This window comes from Carcharhinus amblyrhynchos, chromosome 32 (genome assembly GCF_965287045.1).
Source record: "Carcharhinus amblyrhynchos chromosome 32, sCarAmb.v2.hapA, whole genome shotgun sequence".
Classification (NCBI taxonomy): domain Eukaryota; kingdom Metazoa; phylum Chordata; class Chondrichthyes; order Carcharhiniformes; family Carcharhinidae; genus Carcharhinus; species Carcharhinus amblyrhynchos.
The window spans coordinates 15948190-15961608 of NC_137355.1; the positions used below are offsets into that span (position 1 = coordinate 15948190).

At 48.4% G+C, this 13419-nt stretch overlaps 1 protein-coding gene across 1 annotated transcript in view; it reads right to left on the minus strand.

Moving 5' to 3' along the window:
• The window catches only part of LOC145360664 (uncharacterized), a 104126-nt gene that overhangs the window by 24758 nt on the left and 65949 nt on the right, over positions 1-13419 (minus strand). The window contains exons 23-25 of the mRNA XM_080216012.1: positions 5126-5199; positions 2025-2109; positions 509-582 (exon numbers count right to left, since the gene is read on the minus strand). Of these exons, the coding sequence (XP_080072138.1) occupies positions 509-582; positions 2025-2109; positions 5126-5199 (233 nt within the window). The remainder of the gene's footprint in view (positions 1-508; positions 583-2024; positions 2110-5125; positions 5200-13419) is intronic.

A 13419-nucleotide genomic window follows, 5' to 3' on the forward strand; every position in this document is an offset into this window, starting at 1 on the left:
ACTTTTATCGGTCGTGGTATAGAGTTTAAGAGCAAGGTTGGGGTTGTACAGAGCTTTGGTTAGGCCACAGCCGTGTGCAGTTCTGGTCACCTCACTAATAGGAAGGATGTGATAGCGCCAGAGGGGATACAGAGGAGGTTCACCAGGATGTTGCCTGAGACGGAGCATTTGAGCCACAAGGAGAGATTGGATAGGTCTGGATTGTTTTCTTTGGTACAGAGAAGGGGGGACATGACGGAGGTGGATAAGATTATGAGGGGTATTGACAGGGTGAGTAGGGAGCAGCTGTAGCCCTTGGTTGAGGGGTCAATCACAAGGGGGTCTAGTTTTAGGATGAGGGGCAGGAGATTCAGAGGGGATTCGAGACAAAAGATTTCGCTCAGAGGGTGGTGGGAATCTGGAATGCCCTGCCTGGGAAGGTCGTGGAGGTCAGAAACCTTACAACCTTTAAAAAAAAATATTTGGATGAGCACTTAAAACATCAGAACATTCAAACTCCCAGCCCCACCTCTGGTGATTCTTCGACTCTTCGCCGGGGCTCCTTTGTTGGCGAATTTCTCCCAGAACCTCCACTTCTGCTAACTGTAAAAGATCAACAAGATTGGCCACCTTCAGGAAGCAATTTTACAACAAATTACATCTATAGTCCAGTCGCGGCTGAGTGGAACCTGCCCAGGGAACGGCCAGGGGCGAGGGTAACGGAACTTGACACTGAGTCATGTGAGGCAATGTCAGGTCAGGTGACCACAGGGCTCCGACACGTGACCACAGGGCTCCGACACGTGACCACAGGGCTCCGACACGTGACCACAGGGCTCCGACACGTGACCACAGGGCTCCGACACGTGACCACAGGGCTCCGACACGTGACCACAGGGCTCCGACACGTGACCACAGGGCTCCGACACGTGACCACAGGGCTCCGACACAGAGTGAGGTTTCAAGAAGAATGGAGAAAAAGGAAGAGACACTCAGGGATCAAATTCCAGAGCTTTGGGCTCAGGCAGCTGAAGGCACAGCCACCAATGGTGGAGCCATTCTAAATCAGGGAAGTTCGCAAGCCCTGGATTGGAGGTGCGCAGAGATTCAATCCACCCAGTTTCAATTACTCACAGCCTTCCCCTGATGGGGCTTACAAGCAGACATCTGACACTCCAAGCTGGAACCCACCATCACGGGGACAAGTACTGCTGCCTCACAGCACCAGGGACCCGGGTTCAATTCTGGCCTCGGGTCACTGCCCTTGTTGAGTCTGCACATTCTCCCCATGCCTGCGTGGGTTTTCTCCGGGTGCTCCAGTTTCCTCCCACAGTCCAAAGATGTGCAGGTTAGGTTGATTGGCCATGCCAAATTGCACCATAGTGTCCAAAGATGTGTAGGGGATTAACCATGGTGAATGTATGGAGTTACCGGGAGAGAGAAGGGAGGGCCTGAATGGAATACTTTGTCAGAGAGTCAGTGCAGGGTCAATGGGCTGAATGGCATCTTTCTGCACTGTCTTGATTTTATGGTTCTAACTGTATCTTCAGAAGGCTCCTGACTTTTACCTGGAATAATCAATTCCTTCCCCAGTTACGAGTATGCGTGGTCCTGGGGAGAGGCCAGGAATCAGTCTCGGCTACGACACACACCCACCCACCCCACTCCACCATGGTCAGATAGCTCGCAGTTATGGGAATTGGCCAGCTCGTAGAGGCTCCAGCGATCTGCAGAAACCCGTGTCACCCAACCCTACTGTCAGAGACAGACTGAGACAGAATCACAGCATGAAGAGACGTGAGGAGAAGCAGTAAATTTTATGATGTGGAGATGCCGGCGTTGGACTGGGGTGGGCACAGTAAGCAGTCTCGCAACAACGGGTTAAAGTCCAATAGGTTTATTTGGTATCACGAGCTTTAGGATCACTGCTCCTTCACCAGGTGAATGGAGGGTTCAGTTTCACAAAGGCCGTGGTTCCAAATAAATCTGTTGTACTTTAATCTGGCACTGAGACTTCTTACTGTAGTAAATTTCAAGTAACAAACCTTCAACTCCAACGATGAAATCTTAATTTCGAGTTCAGTCTTCTCAGTCTCTCTGAGCCTTCCGAGTTGCCTCAGTGCTTGCTCCCTGTAGCCACAGAAAAGAGATCCATACACAGTTTGTCAAACATCCTGAAGCAAAAGGGACGACACGATGGCACAGTGGTTAGCACTGCTGCCTCCCAGCGCCAGGGGCTTGGGTTCAATTCTTAGGTGACTCTGTGCAGAGTCTGCATGTTCTCCCCGTACCTGCATGGGTTTCCTCTGGGTGCTCTGGTTTCCTCCCACAGATTGAAAGACATGCTGGTTACCTGCATCGGCCATACGAAATTCTCCCTCAGCATAACTGAACAGTGTGTCGACTAGGAGGATTTTCACAGTAATTTCATTGCAGTGTTAATGTAAGGCTACTTGTGACACTAATTGAAAAAACTTAAAACTTATTAGTGGAGTAAACAGGTGGGGTGATGGGGATAGGGTCTGGGTGGGATGATCTGTTGGAGAGTCAGTGCTGACTCAGTGGGCCGAATGGTCTCCTCCTGCGCTGTAGACATTGTTAGTGAACTCCTGAGGTGTGCATCCCTGGGCACCATCTTCCAGTTAGTGGGGTAAATAGGTGGGGTTATAGGGATAGGCCCTGGGTGGGATGTTCTGTTGGAGAGTTGGTGCAGACCCAATGGGCCGAATGGCCTCCTATATTATAGACATTCTGTGTGAAGTACTGAGGTGCGTGTCTCTGGGCACCATCGTTCACCCAAAGGGTCACTGCCAAAACTTCCTGAATATTCACGTTGGAGGTGTTGCGGGCATTTATTTCCCTGAACCCTGGTGGTCCTTAGACCTTCTTCCTGAACAGTTGCATCCCATAAAATTCGAGAATTGATGAAGGTATTCCCGTTGTGCTGTTAGGTAGAGGATTCTGACCCAACGACAATGAGCTTTACGAAGTGGCCTGGAGGACTCGAGAGTATTCCCCCCAATTTTCTTCAACCTCTGATGAGAAGTCAATACCGATTTACCCTCCAAAGTGGACAAGACCATTTACGGGTAGCATCTTGCTAAACCAACGTCCTGCACCTCCAGCACAGCCCGAGGGAGTTGAGTGGTACCAAGTCTCTCCTTTGCTTGCCCCAGCTAATAAATTCCTCACTACTTAGACAACAGACTTGATCTACTTGAACTGTTTCATTCCCAGATCTTTTAAACCCTCCACCTTCCCATCCTACTCAGCAACACGTTTAATCCTCAGAGGCAGCGGTGTAGTGGCATTGCCCATGGATTAGTAACACTCTAGGGGCCTGGGTTCAAATCCCAGTTTTACTTTCATTTATTCGTCACAAGCAAGCTTACATTAACACTGCAATGAAGTTACCGTGAAAATCCCCTAGTTGCCACATTCCGGTGCCTGTTTGGGTACACTGAGGGAGAATTTAGCACGGCCAATGCATCTAACCAGTACTTTTGAACTGAGAGAGAAAACCAGAGAACCCTGAGGAAACCCAAACTTACACGAGGAGAATGTGCAGACTCCGCACAGACAGTGACCCAAGCTGGGAATTGAAACTGGGTCTCAGGCGCTATGAGGCAGCAGTGCCACCCACTGCGCCCATACAGCAGATGGTTCAACTGCAACTCAATAAAAAACTAGAATTAAAAAGTGGTGACCATTAAAACACTGGGTCACCAATGGTACTTGTGTAGCATTGACACAGAGCTAGATCCACATCAGTCGTGTCCATGCTGCTGGAAGTTAAAATCATAGAACAGAATCTTAGAACCCCTACTAGGGGATCATAAAACTATGGGTTCCGAGTAAATTCTAGGCTACGGAGTTCTAGAATCATAGAACCCCGTAGCCTATCCAACCAGGCCCTATCCCCGTAACCCCACATATCTACCCCGCTGATCCCTCTAACCTATGCATCCCAAGATACTAAACAGCAATCTAGCATGGCCAATGCACGTAACCCACACATCTTTGGACTGAGGGGGGAAACCGGAGCACCCAGAGGAAATCCACGCAGACACGGGGGATGAAGGTGCAGACTCCGCACAGACAGTGAACCCCCCCCCAAGCCAGGAATTGGACCCGGATCCCTGGAGCTCTGAGGCAGCAGTGCTAACCACTGTGCTGCATTGCAACAAAGATGGTCAAGGAAAGTGAGAAAGGACCATGGGAGAAAACCCACACAGACAAGCGGTTGTATGTCCCAGGCTGTATGCATATTTACCCCCAATAACCTACACATCTTTGGACGCTAAACAGCAATTTAACACAACCAAGGTAATTGGGGGAATCCCTAATGCATTGTGTGGGCTACAGACAGGGTAACAAACCTTCCCGGTTTTAAACGGTCGTGTCCCATGACTGAGATCATTGTCCCAGATCGTATGCTGTTGGGATGTATATTTCAGAAATTTGAATTTTACACACCCGCAGTACATGTCTGTGCATTTGCATTGCTCCCAGCTACCCAATCAGACAGGTTCCACCAGCTACTCCAACCCTACCCCTCCACTCTCAGCTTCCCTTAGTTTATTCTCCCGAGCCCTGCTTACACATGGAGGAATTTTCTCGAAGCACCAAACTCCAAGACTTGCTGTTTTTATAGAATCCCTACAGTGCAGGAGGCGGCCATTCAGCCCATCGAGACTGCACTGACTCTCTGACACAGCATCAACGTAACATCACATCTTTACCCCTTGAACCTTTGGACACTTCAGCGACAACTCAACACAGTCAAAGAATAGGAGGGAGACTCCTTGCTTTGAAGGGATGAGTCAGTCAGTTAATATTAACCCCCCGGGCAGCATCGATTCCTTTGACTGGAGGGCGGTGAGTCACTCAGTGACATTAGGCCAGCACACTCCTAAAGTAGGCCATTAGCAAAGAACGTTATTGCTCCCTGACCTGCAATCATCTCAGCTTGAATCCAACGCTGTGAGTCAGAGAGGGTAGGCATGACCCTCGTGCGAGGGGTCACAGCTCGTAACATTTTCTAGAAAGTTGTGACACAATCGCAGCACAATTACACGACGGGGGACGGGGGGGGAGGGGGAGGGGGAGAGGGGGAAGAGTTGGACACATTATTCACTCAACTTACTTTTCCGAAATCTGCTGCTTTAGTGAAGTGACCAAGAGTTCCAGCCTCTGATTCTCCGAGCTACACTCTGTGTACTGTGGAAGGAGAAGGGGAAACGTGCACCGTTAACGCGACAGAGATGAAACAACGCAGGCCCCAGCAACGCCACAATCAAATTTCTCCTTTCACAACGCCCGCGTGGTGTTGGCCAAATAAAGGCCGGTTGGCTCTCACTGAGATGGGTGTATACTGACCGACCCGCGTGTTTGCGGACCCCAGCGACAGCTCCTGTGCAGGACCACAACGTTAGAAACTCATTTTAAGAGCAAACCAGGTCCTGCTTCGGAGCAGGAGATGGTCATTGCAGCACGTACCGGAGTGTGGGCTCACCCCCAGGCAGCAGGGGAGGCTTCCAGACTGGGAGAGGGTCCAGAAGGGTAGAGCGGAAACCAGTACGTGCGCACCGATCACAATAAAACAGTTGCAAACTAAATCAGAATATCTTCCGCAGCCTAACCCGGTTAATGCACATTCACCTGCAGAGCATGGGGTTAGCATCGCTCAATGGCTGAGAGGCTGCAACAGGAGGATAAACTAATGCAGCTACCCGGATATATTCCCAGCAATCTTACTGGAAAGTTTAAGCTGTCAGGTGTGAAGGAGAAACAAAGAAATCCCACAACACCAGCTTAAAGTCCAACAAGTTTATTTGTAGCAAATGCCCCAAGCTTTCGGAACACATTGTTCCTTCATCAGGTGGGCTGGGAGTTCTCCGAAAGTGTTCCGAAAGCTTGGGGCGTTTGCTACAAATAAACTTGTTGGATTTTTAAGCTGGTGTTGTGGGATTTCTTTCTGTTTTAGCCCAGTCCAACGCCGGCATCTCCACATCAGGTGTGAAGGAGACCAGCTTCGGTTGTGATCTGCCAATAGTTACCGGGTGGGATTCTCCCATCCCGCTCGCCACGGGAATCACAGCGGGCAGGGGGTTGGGGGCAGACTGTGCAGAGGTCCGTTGATCTTGGGCGGGATCTTCTGGTGTTGGGGGTGAGCACAGCTGGAAAAATCCCGCCCATTGTCCAACTCCATGCGAAACCCTATGGTAAACCACATTGCTTCCAATCACACCAATTTAAATCCTTGCCCATTCGCCTGATCTTTCATGCCACCTGACTCCTTAAAAATTGTGCCAACTGTGTGACAAAGAGAGGAGAAGGAGATGGTGGCCACTCAAACCTGTTCGACCGCTCAATGAGATCAAGGCTGATCTCAGTCTTACCTCTATCTACCCACCCTGGTTCCATCACTCTCGGCCTCCTGACTAAGATTTAACCTGGGATCAGGTGTAATGCCTCTTCTTGTCAGCTTGGATCTTATGCGTCTGTCTTGTGGAGACAGTGCATTGGATTCAATTTGGATTGGAATTGGTATTGGAGCAAGCACGGAGGAGGATTAAAGGCTCGCCCTCTCTACGCCGCACACTGGCTTTGTAACTCTGAGAATGGAGGCTCATTCACCTTTAACACCCTGACCCAACAAAACATTGTCAACTTCAGTGTTGAAATCTTCAATTAGAATCCCTACATAGCAGAAGGAGGCCATTCGGCCTATTGAGTTTGGACTGACCACAATCTCACCCAGGCCCTATTCCCGCAACCCCATATAGTTACCCCACTAATCCCCTTATGCTAGGGTCAATTTATCACAGCCAATCAATTGCTAGGGGCCATAGGTTTAAGGTGCAAGGGGCAAGGTTTAAAGAAGATGTACGAGGCAAGTTTTTTTTTTAAACACAGAGAGTGGTGGGTACCTGGAACTCACTGCCAGGGGAGGTATGGAAGCGGATACGATAGTGATTTTTAAGAGGCATCTTGACAAATATATGAATAGGATGGAAATAGAGGGATTGGGTCCCAGGAAGGGTAAGAGGTTTTAGTTCAGTAGGACAGCATGGTCGGTGAAGGCTTGGAGGGCCGAAGGGCCTGTTCCTGTGCTGTAATTTTCTTTGTTCAATCAACCTAACTCACACATCTTTGGACTGTGGGAGAAAACTGGAGCACCCAGAGGAAACCCACGCAGACATGGGGAGAACGTGCAAATGCCACACAGACACAGTGACCCGAGGCCGGAATTGAACTTGGGTCCCTGGCGCTGAGAGGCAGCAGTGCTAACCACTGTGCCACCGTGTCGCCCAATAGCCCCCTCACTCCGCCCAGCCTCAGCAGTTTCATAGCGCAGTGTTCCAGATCTCCACAACCGTGTATCTGCCGTCCTTCCTGACCTAACCCTAATGTCGTTATTCCTCCTTTCCTCTGGACACCCCCCCCCCCAATTCAGAGGAAATAGTTTCCCTTTATCTTTATGGGGAGGCAATGGCCCAGTGATATTATCGCTTGATTGTAAATCCAGAACCTCAGCTAAAGTTCTGGGGACCCGGGTTCGAATCCCAACACAGCAGCTGGTCAAATTTGAATTTGATAAAAACTATCTGGAATTAAGAACTTACTGATGACCACAAAACCATTGTCAATTGTCAGAAAAACTTACCTCGTTTATTTTTACTTATTCATTCGTGGGACATGGCGCTGGCTGGCCAGCATTTATTTCCCATCCCTAGTTGCCCTTCAACAGCAGTTGAGAGTCAACCACATTGCTGTGGCTCTGGAATCATATGTAGGCCAGACCAGGTAAGCACAGCAGATTTCCTTCCCTAAAGAGCATTAGTGAACCAGATGGGTTTTTCCAACAATTCAGTAGATTTTGAATTCCAGATTTTTTTTAAAAATTGAATTCAAATTCAAATTCCACCATCTGCCCTGGCGGGATTCGAACCCACGTCAGTTGAGTTTCTGGATCAATAGCCCTGCGATAATACCACTAGGCCATCACCTCCTCCATAACTAAATCATTGAAGTTCACTAATGCCCTTTAGAGGGGGAAATCTGCTATACTTACCTGGCCTACGTGTGACTCCAGGGCAATGTGGTTGACTCTCAACTGCCCTCGGGCAACGAGGGAGGGGCAATAAATGCTGGCCCAGCCAGTGGCTCCCATGTCCCACAAACGAATAAATAAAAAACTTGTACTGAATCCTTTAGTTATTCTAAACACATCAATTATATCACCCATTACTCTTCGATATTCATTGCTTTAGAAGATATTAGCTCAACGCAAGTGACAACAGATTGGGTTGAGTCGATTTGGAACACAGTCAGAAACCTAGAAAAAAAGAACAATTGGGTCTTTAAGGGAAGGAATGGTGTCATTGTTTATGGTGATGACTTCAGCATCACTTTTGGAGATTACTTCGTGGCTGATTTCTGCTGATGTTACCGTTCCAGTAATCACAAATCCTCCAGTGGTCCAAATGGAACAGACGGCCCACTTCCACACTGATGATTCACACATTACTGTGAAATTTTATATTCTTCTAGGAGTCACTGAAATGACTCACTGAATAATCGAACACAGTCTGCAGAAAGGCACCCGACCGAACAAACTAAACCTCCCTACTGTAAACACGAGGATAAAGTTACTCTTCACGGATTTAATCCAATGGAAAAGAGTGAACCCCCACCACGCTACCCAATGCTTTGCACGTTAAAGGAATGCCCACTAGGCAGGCAACATTGTGTATGAGTCACAAAACGTTGCGGGCTGCACAGCGGTCAGCACTGCTGCCTCACGGCGCCAGGGACCTGGGTTCGATTCCCGGCTTGGGTCACTCTCTGTGTGGAGCCTGCACATTCTCCCCGTGTCTGCGTGGGTTTCCTCCGGGTGCTCCGATTTCCTCCCACAATCTGAAAGGCGTCCTGGTTAGGTACGTTGACCCGACCAGGTGCCCGAGTGTGGCAACCAGGGGAATTTCACACTAACTTCATTGCAGTGTTAATGTAAGCCTTACTTGTGACTAATAAACAAACTTTACCTTTTAACTTTAAAAAGTTTGTTTGCAGGTGCAGCAGGTAATTAAGGCGGCAAATGTAATTTTGTCCTTCATTGCTAGAGGGATGGAGTTTAAAAACAGCGAGGTTATGTTGCAGCTGTATAAGGTGCTGGTGAGGCCACATCTGGAGTACTGTGTACAGTGTTAGTCTCCTTGAGAAAGGATATACTGGCACTGGAGCGTGTGCAGAGGAGATTCAGTAGATTGATTCTGGAGTTCAGGGGGTTGGTTTATGCGGAGAGACTGAGTAGACTGGGGCTATACTCATTAGAATTCAGAAGAATGAGGGGAGATCTTATGGAAACATCTCAGATTATGAAGGGAACAGATAAGATAGAAGCAGGGAAGTTGTTCCCACTGTTGTGGGTGAAACTAGAACAAGGGGGATTGGCCACAAAATAAGTGGGAGCAGATTTAGGACTGAGTTAAGGGAGAACTTCTTCACACAAAGCATTGCAAACTTGTGGAATTCTCTACCCAGTGAAGCAGTTGAGGCTACCTCGTTGAATGTTTTTAAGGCAGAGACAGATAAATATTTGAACAGTAAAGGAATTAAGGGTTATGGTGAGCGGACGGGTAAGTGGAGCTGAGTCCACTAAAAGATCAGCCACGATCTTATTGAATGGCGGAGCGGGCTCGAGGGGCCAGATGGCCTACTCCTGCTCCGAGTTCTTATGGAGTAAGGTTAGAAAATTGTACGGCACGCGACCAGATCTGTCCGTGAGAGTGTTTGAGACAAAATAAATTAAGGGATAGACCAAAAGAGATAGTTTAAGAGATAGGCCCGTGGAGATGCAATAGCAGACATTTCAGGCAGTATCTCAGATTAGATACATTCTAACAAGCAAGAAAAAGTCCAGGGGATGGATACAGAATCTTTGGTAACTGGGAAGGTTAAAGTATCATAAATTGTGCAGACAGGGAGGAAGGCCAGAAGATTGGGCAGAATATAAGGAACAGCAAATGATTTGTAGCCATCAGGCTTTTGAATGGACCTACCTCATATCAAGTTGATCTTCCTCTACACCCTAGCTATGACTGTAACACTACATTCTGCACTCTCTCCTTTCCTTCTCTATGAACGGTGTGCTTTGTTCGTATAGAGTGCACAACAAATGATTACACTACATGCTAATACATGTGACAATAATAAATCAAATCTGAACACTGCTGTCTCACATCGCCAGACTTGCCTGCTGCCATCAGACTTTTGAATGGACATACCATGGGGCAGCACGGTGGTTAGCCCTGCTGTCTCTCAGTGTCAGGGACCTGGGATCAATTCTCAGCTTGGGCCACCGTCTATGTGGAGTTTGCACTTCGTCCCCGTGGGTTTCCTCCGGGTGCTCCGGTTTCTTTCCACAGTCCAAGTATGAGCAGGTTAGGTGAACTGGACATGCTAAATTGTGCCACCATTATTAAATAGAGAAGCAGGGTCAAGAGGCCGAACAGCCCCCACCCACTCCTCTTTCATATGAAAGGAACAAACGAGGATGAGGAAAGTAAATGAGGAAAGAGCAAGAAAAAGGACGCAAGGAGTCAGAAAAGAAAGGAAAAAAAGAGCCAATAAAAATAAGAGAGAGACTGGGGAGAGAGAGAGAGAGTGCATGGAGTCTGCACATTCTCCCCATGTCAGTGTGGGTTTCCTCCAGATGCTCCTGTTTCCTCCCACAATCCAAAGATGTGCAGATGGATTGGCCGTGCTAAATTGCCCCTTAGTGTCCCAGGTTGCATAGACTAGAGGGATTAGAGGGCTAAATATGAGTTACAGGGATAGGGCCTGGGTGGGATTGTTGTTGAAGCAGGCTGGATGGGCTGAATGGCCTCTTTCTGCACTGTCGGGATTCTATGGTGGGTTGGAAGTATATAAATGAGGGTGCACAGCATTTTAACCATCAGCTTGTTTTGTGCATTATGTTCTGCTTTAATCCTTAAAAAATTCAGACTAAGAGCATAAATTAAAGAGAATGATCATGTTTCCTTATGTTTATTATTTATTAGTCACAAGTAGGCTTACATCAACACTGCAATGAACTTACTATGAAAATCCCCTAGTTGTCACACTCTGGCGCCTGTTCGGGTACACTGAGGGAGAATTCAGCACGGCCAATGCACCTAAACTGCACATCTTTGGAATGTGGGAGGAAACGGGAGCACCCAGAGGAAACCCACGCAGACATGGGAAGAACGTGAAATCTCCACACAGACCGTGACCCGAGCCGGGAATCGAACCCAGGTCCCTGGCGCTGTGAGGCAGCAGTGCTAACCACTGTGCCACCTGTAGGAGTATGCCCACACAAACGTCTTCTCAGTAACACCCAGTCAGGCAAAAGGCATTGGCTCAGAGCTTCGATGGACTGGCTGAGTGTGATTGTCATTCGACTCCCAGATTTATCACCTTGAAATCCAGTTGCTTCTTTCTCGTCTGACCTTCCACCTCAGGGCCAGGCGAGCAGGGCCGACTGCGGGAGGCTCTTGAGTCGAGGGCACCGGAGTCCACAGTGAGGAAACCAGGCCCTCCGGTCCTCCGACCCTGCAGCACCAACTGCAACACAGTGGGTCGGGTTAAAGGTCCGACCATTTTGAAAGGCTGGGGAAGAGGTCGGTTGGTGAGGTAAGTTGGGTAGGGTAGGGAGGGGGAAATGGCGTGAGTATCGGGCGGTCAGTTGCAGTGGGTGTGGGGGTCAGCGTGGGAGGGAGTGGGAATTGGGTCGTTGGGAGAAGATGTTGGGGGGGGCGGGGTGAGGGGGTGTGAGCAGCAGAGTCAGAGAGGTAGCTAGTAGCGATCGTTTGGGGGGGGGGGGGGGTAGATTTTAGTGGCAGTTGGGGGAAGGTCACATGGGTTCCAAGAGAACTCCATTGTTGGGGGGATTGAGCCGGAGTAGTCAAGGAGTGGACGGGGCAGAGGGAGGCATGGTGGTAGCACTACAGTTCCCTCAGAGTTGGGAACTGTTACCTTCCTGGGTAACGATTCTAGTCAGACAAATTCGAGCTATCCAAGGTTTGGGATTAAAGTCAAATGTTTGAGTGTCTTCTATAGCGGGGCAATTGTCCAATGGGAGAGTGGATGCTGAGAGAATGTTTCCCCTCATTGGATGGGGAGGGGAATCTAGAACCTGGGACCCTCCAATGGGAGGTAGGGGTGGTTTTACCAACCCCCAATCCCCCTGTTACAACACTCTGGAGCTCAGAAGTCCCAGGCCATTAAAATAAGGAGCAAAGTTCCAGACGTTCACTTTGGGTCGCATTCACACGGATAAAATTGCTGCCTCGACTGTTGACGGACCTCGAGGTGTTTTGGAAGCAAATGTCTTACTCGGAGTCTTTGACGATGGGGGAAATCTCGATGGAACTGGCTGTAGCAAGTGGGGAAGTCAAGAGAAATTGGAAAATATATATTTTTTAAAAAAAAAAAAGAGGCAAGCCAGAAGCTCTGGGAAAGAGGGTAAACAAGCTGGCGTCCATTGTGTTAGTTAGGATTTCAGACAGGGCACAGGACATTGGCAAGACAAAATGGCTGCTGTTGAAATTGTCAACAGGGTCAGTTAGAGAGAGTGTTAGAGAGAATCGTTGTAATGTTATCTCACTGTATACTTGGGGCCGTTCCGGACAGTCACCTTTGACCTCTTCGCCATCCAATCATCAACCTAACACACAAGACCAACAGAGAGAAATAAAGGGAGGGACAGGGTTTTCTCCTTTCTTTGCACATTCATTTAGTCAGGTTACATGAGCAAAACTCCACCAGGACATTGTGTAGACTCAACAAAGAAATCCAGAATAGCCATTGGCGACTCTGAGGGTCGAACCAGAAAGCCCACAATTTGATTCCATATTTGACCGATAGTCATTGGAGTTCAGAAGAATGAGGGGTGATCTTACTTTTGTATTCATTCAGGGAACACGGGACGTGCTGGTTAGGGTTCATTGTCAAAGCTAAATTCTCCCTCAATGCACTTGAACAGGCGTCAGAGTGTGGCGACTGGGAGATTTTCACAGCAGCTTCATAGCATGTTAATGTAAGCCTACTTGTGACAAATAAATGAACTTTAATTTATTGCCCATTTCTAGTCGCCCTTGGAGGGCAGTTGAGAGTCAAACACATTGCTGTGGCCCTGGAGTCACATGTAGAGTAAGGACAGTAGATTTCCTTCCCTAAAGGACATCAGTGAACCAACAATCGACAATGTTTTTCCAACAATCGACAATGGTTTCATGCTCATTAATGGACTCTTAATTCCAGATTATTTTTTTAAATTGAATTCAAATTCCACCATCTGCCATGGTCCAAAGATGTGTGGGTTCGGTGGGTCAGCCATGCTAAATTGCCCCTTAGTGTCAGGGGTCAAATTGCCTGTCTACATCAATGGGG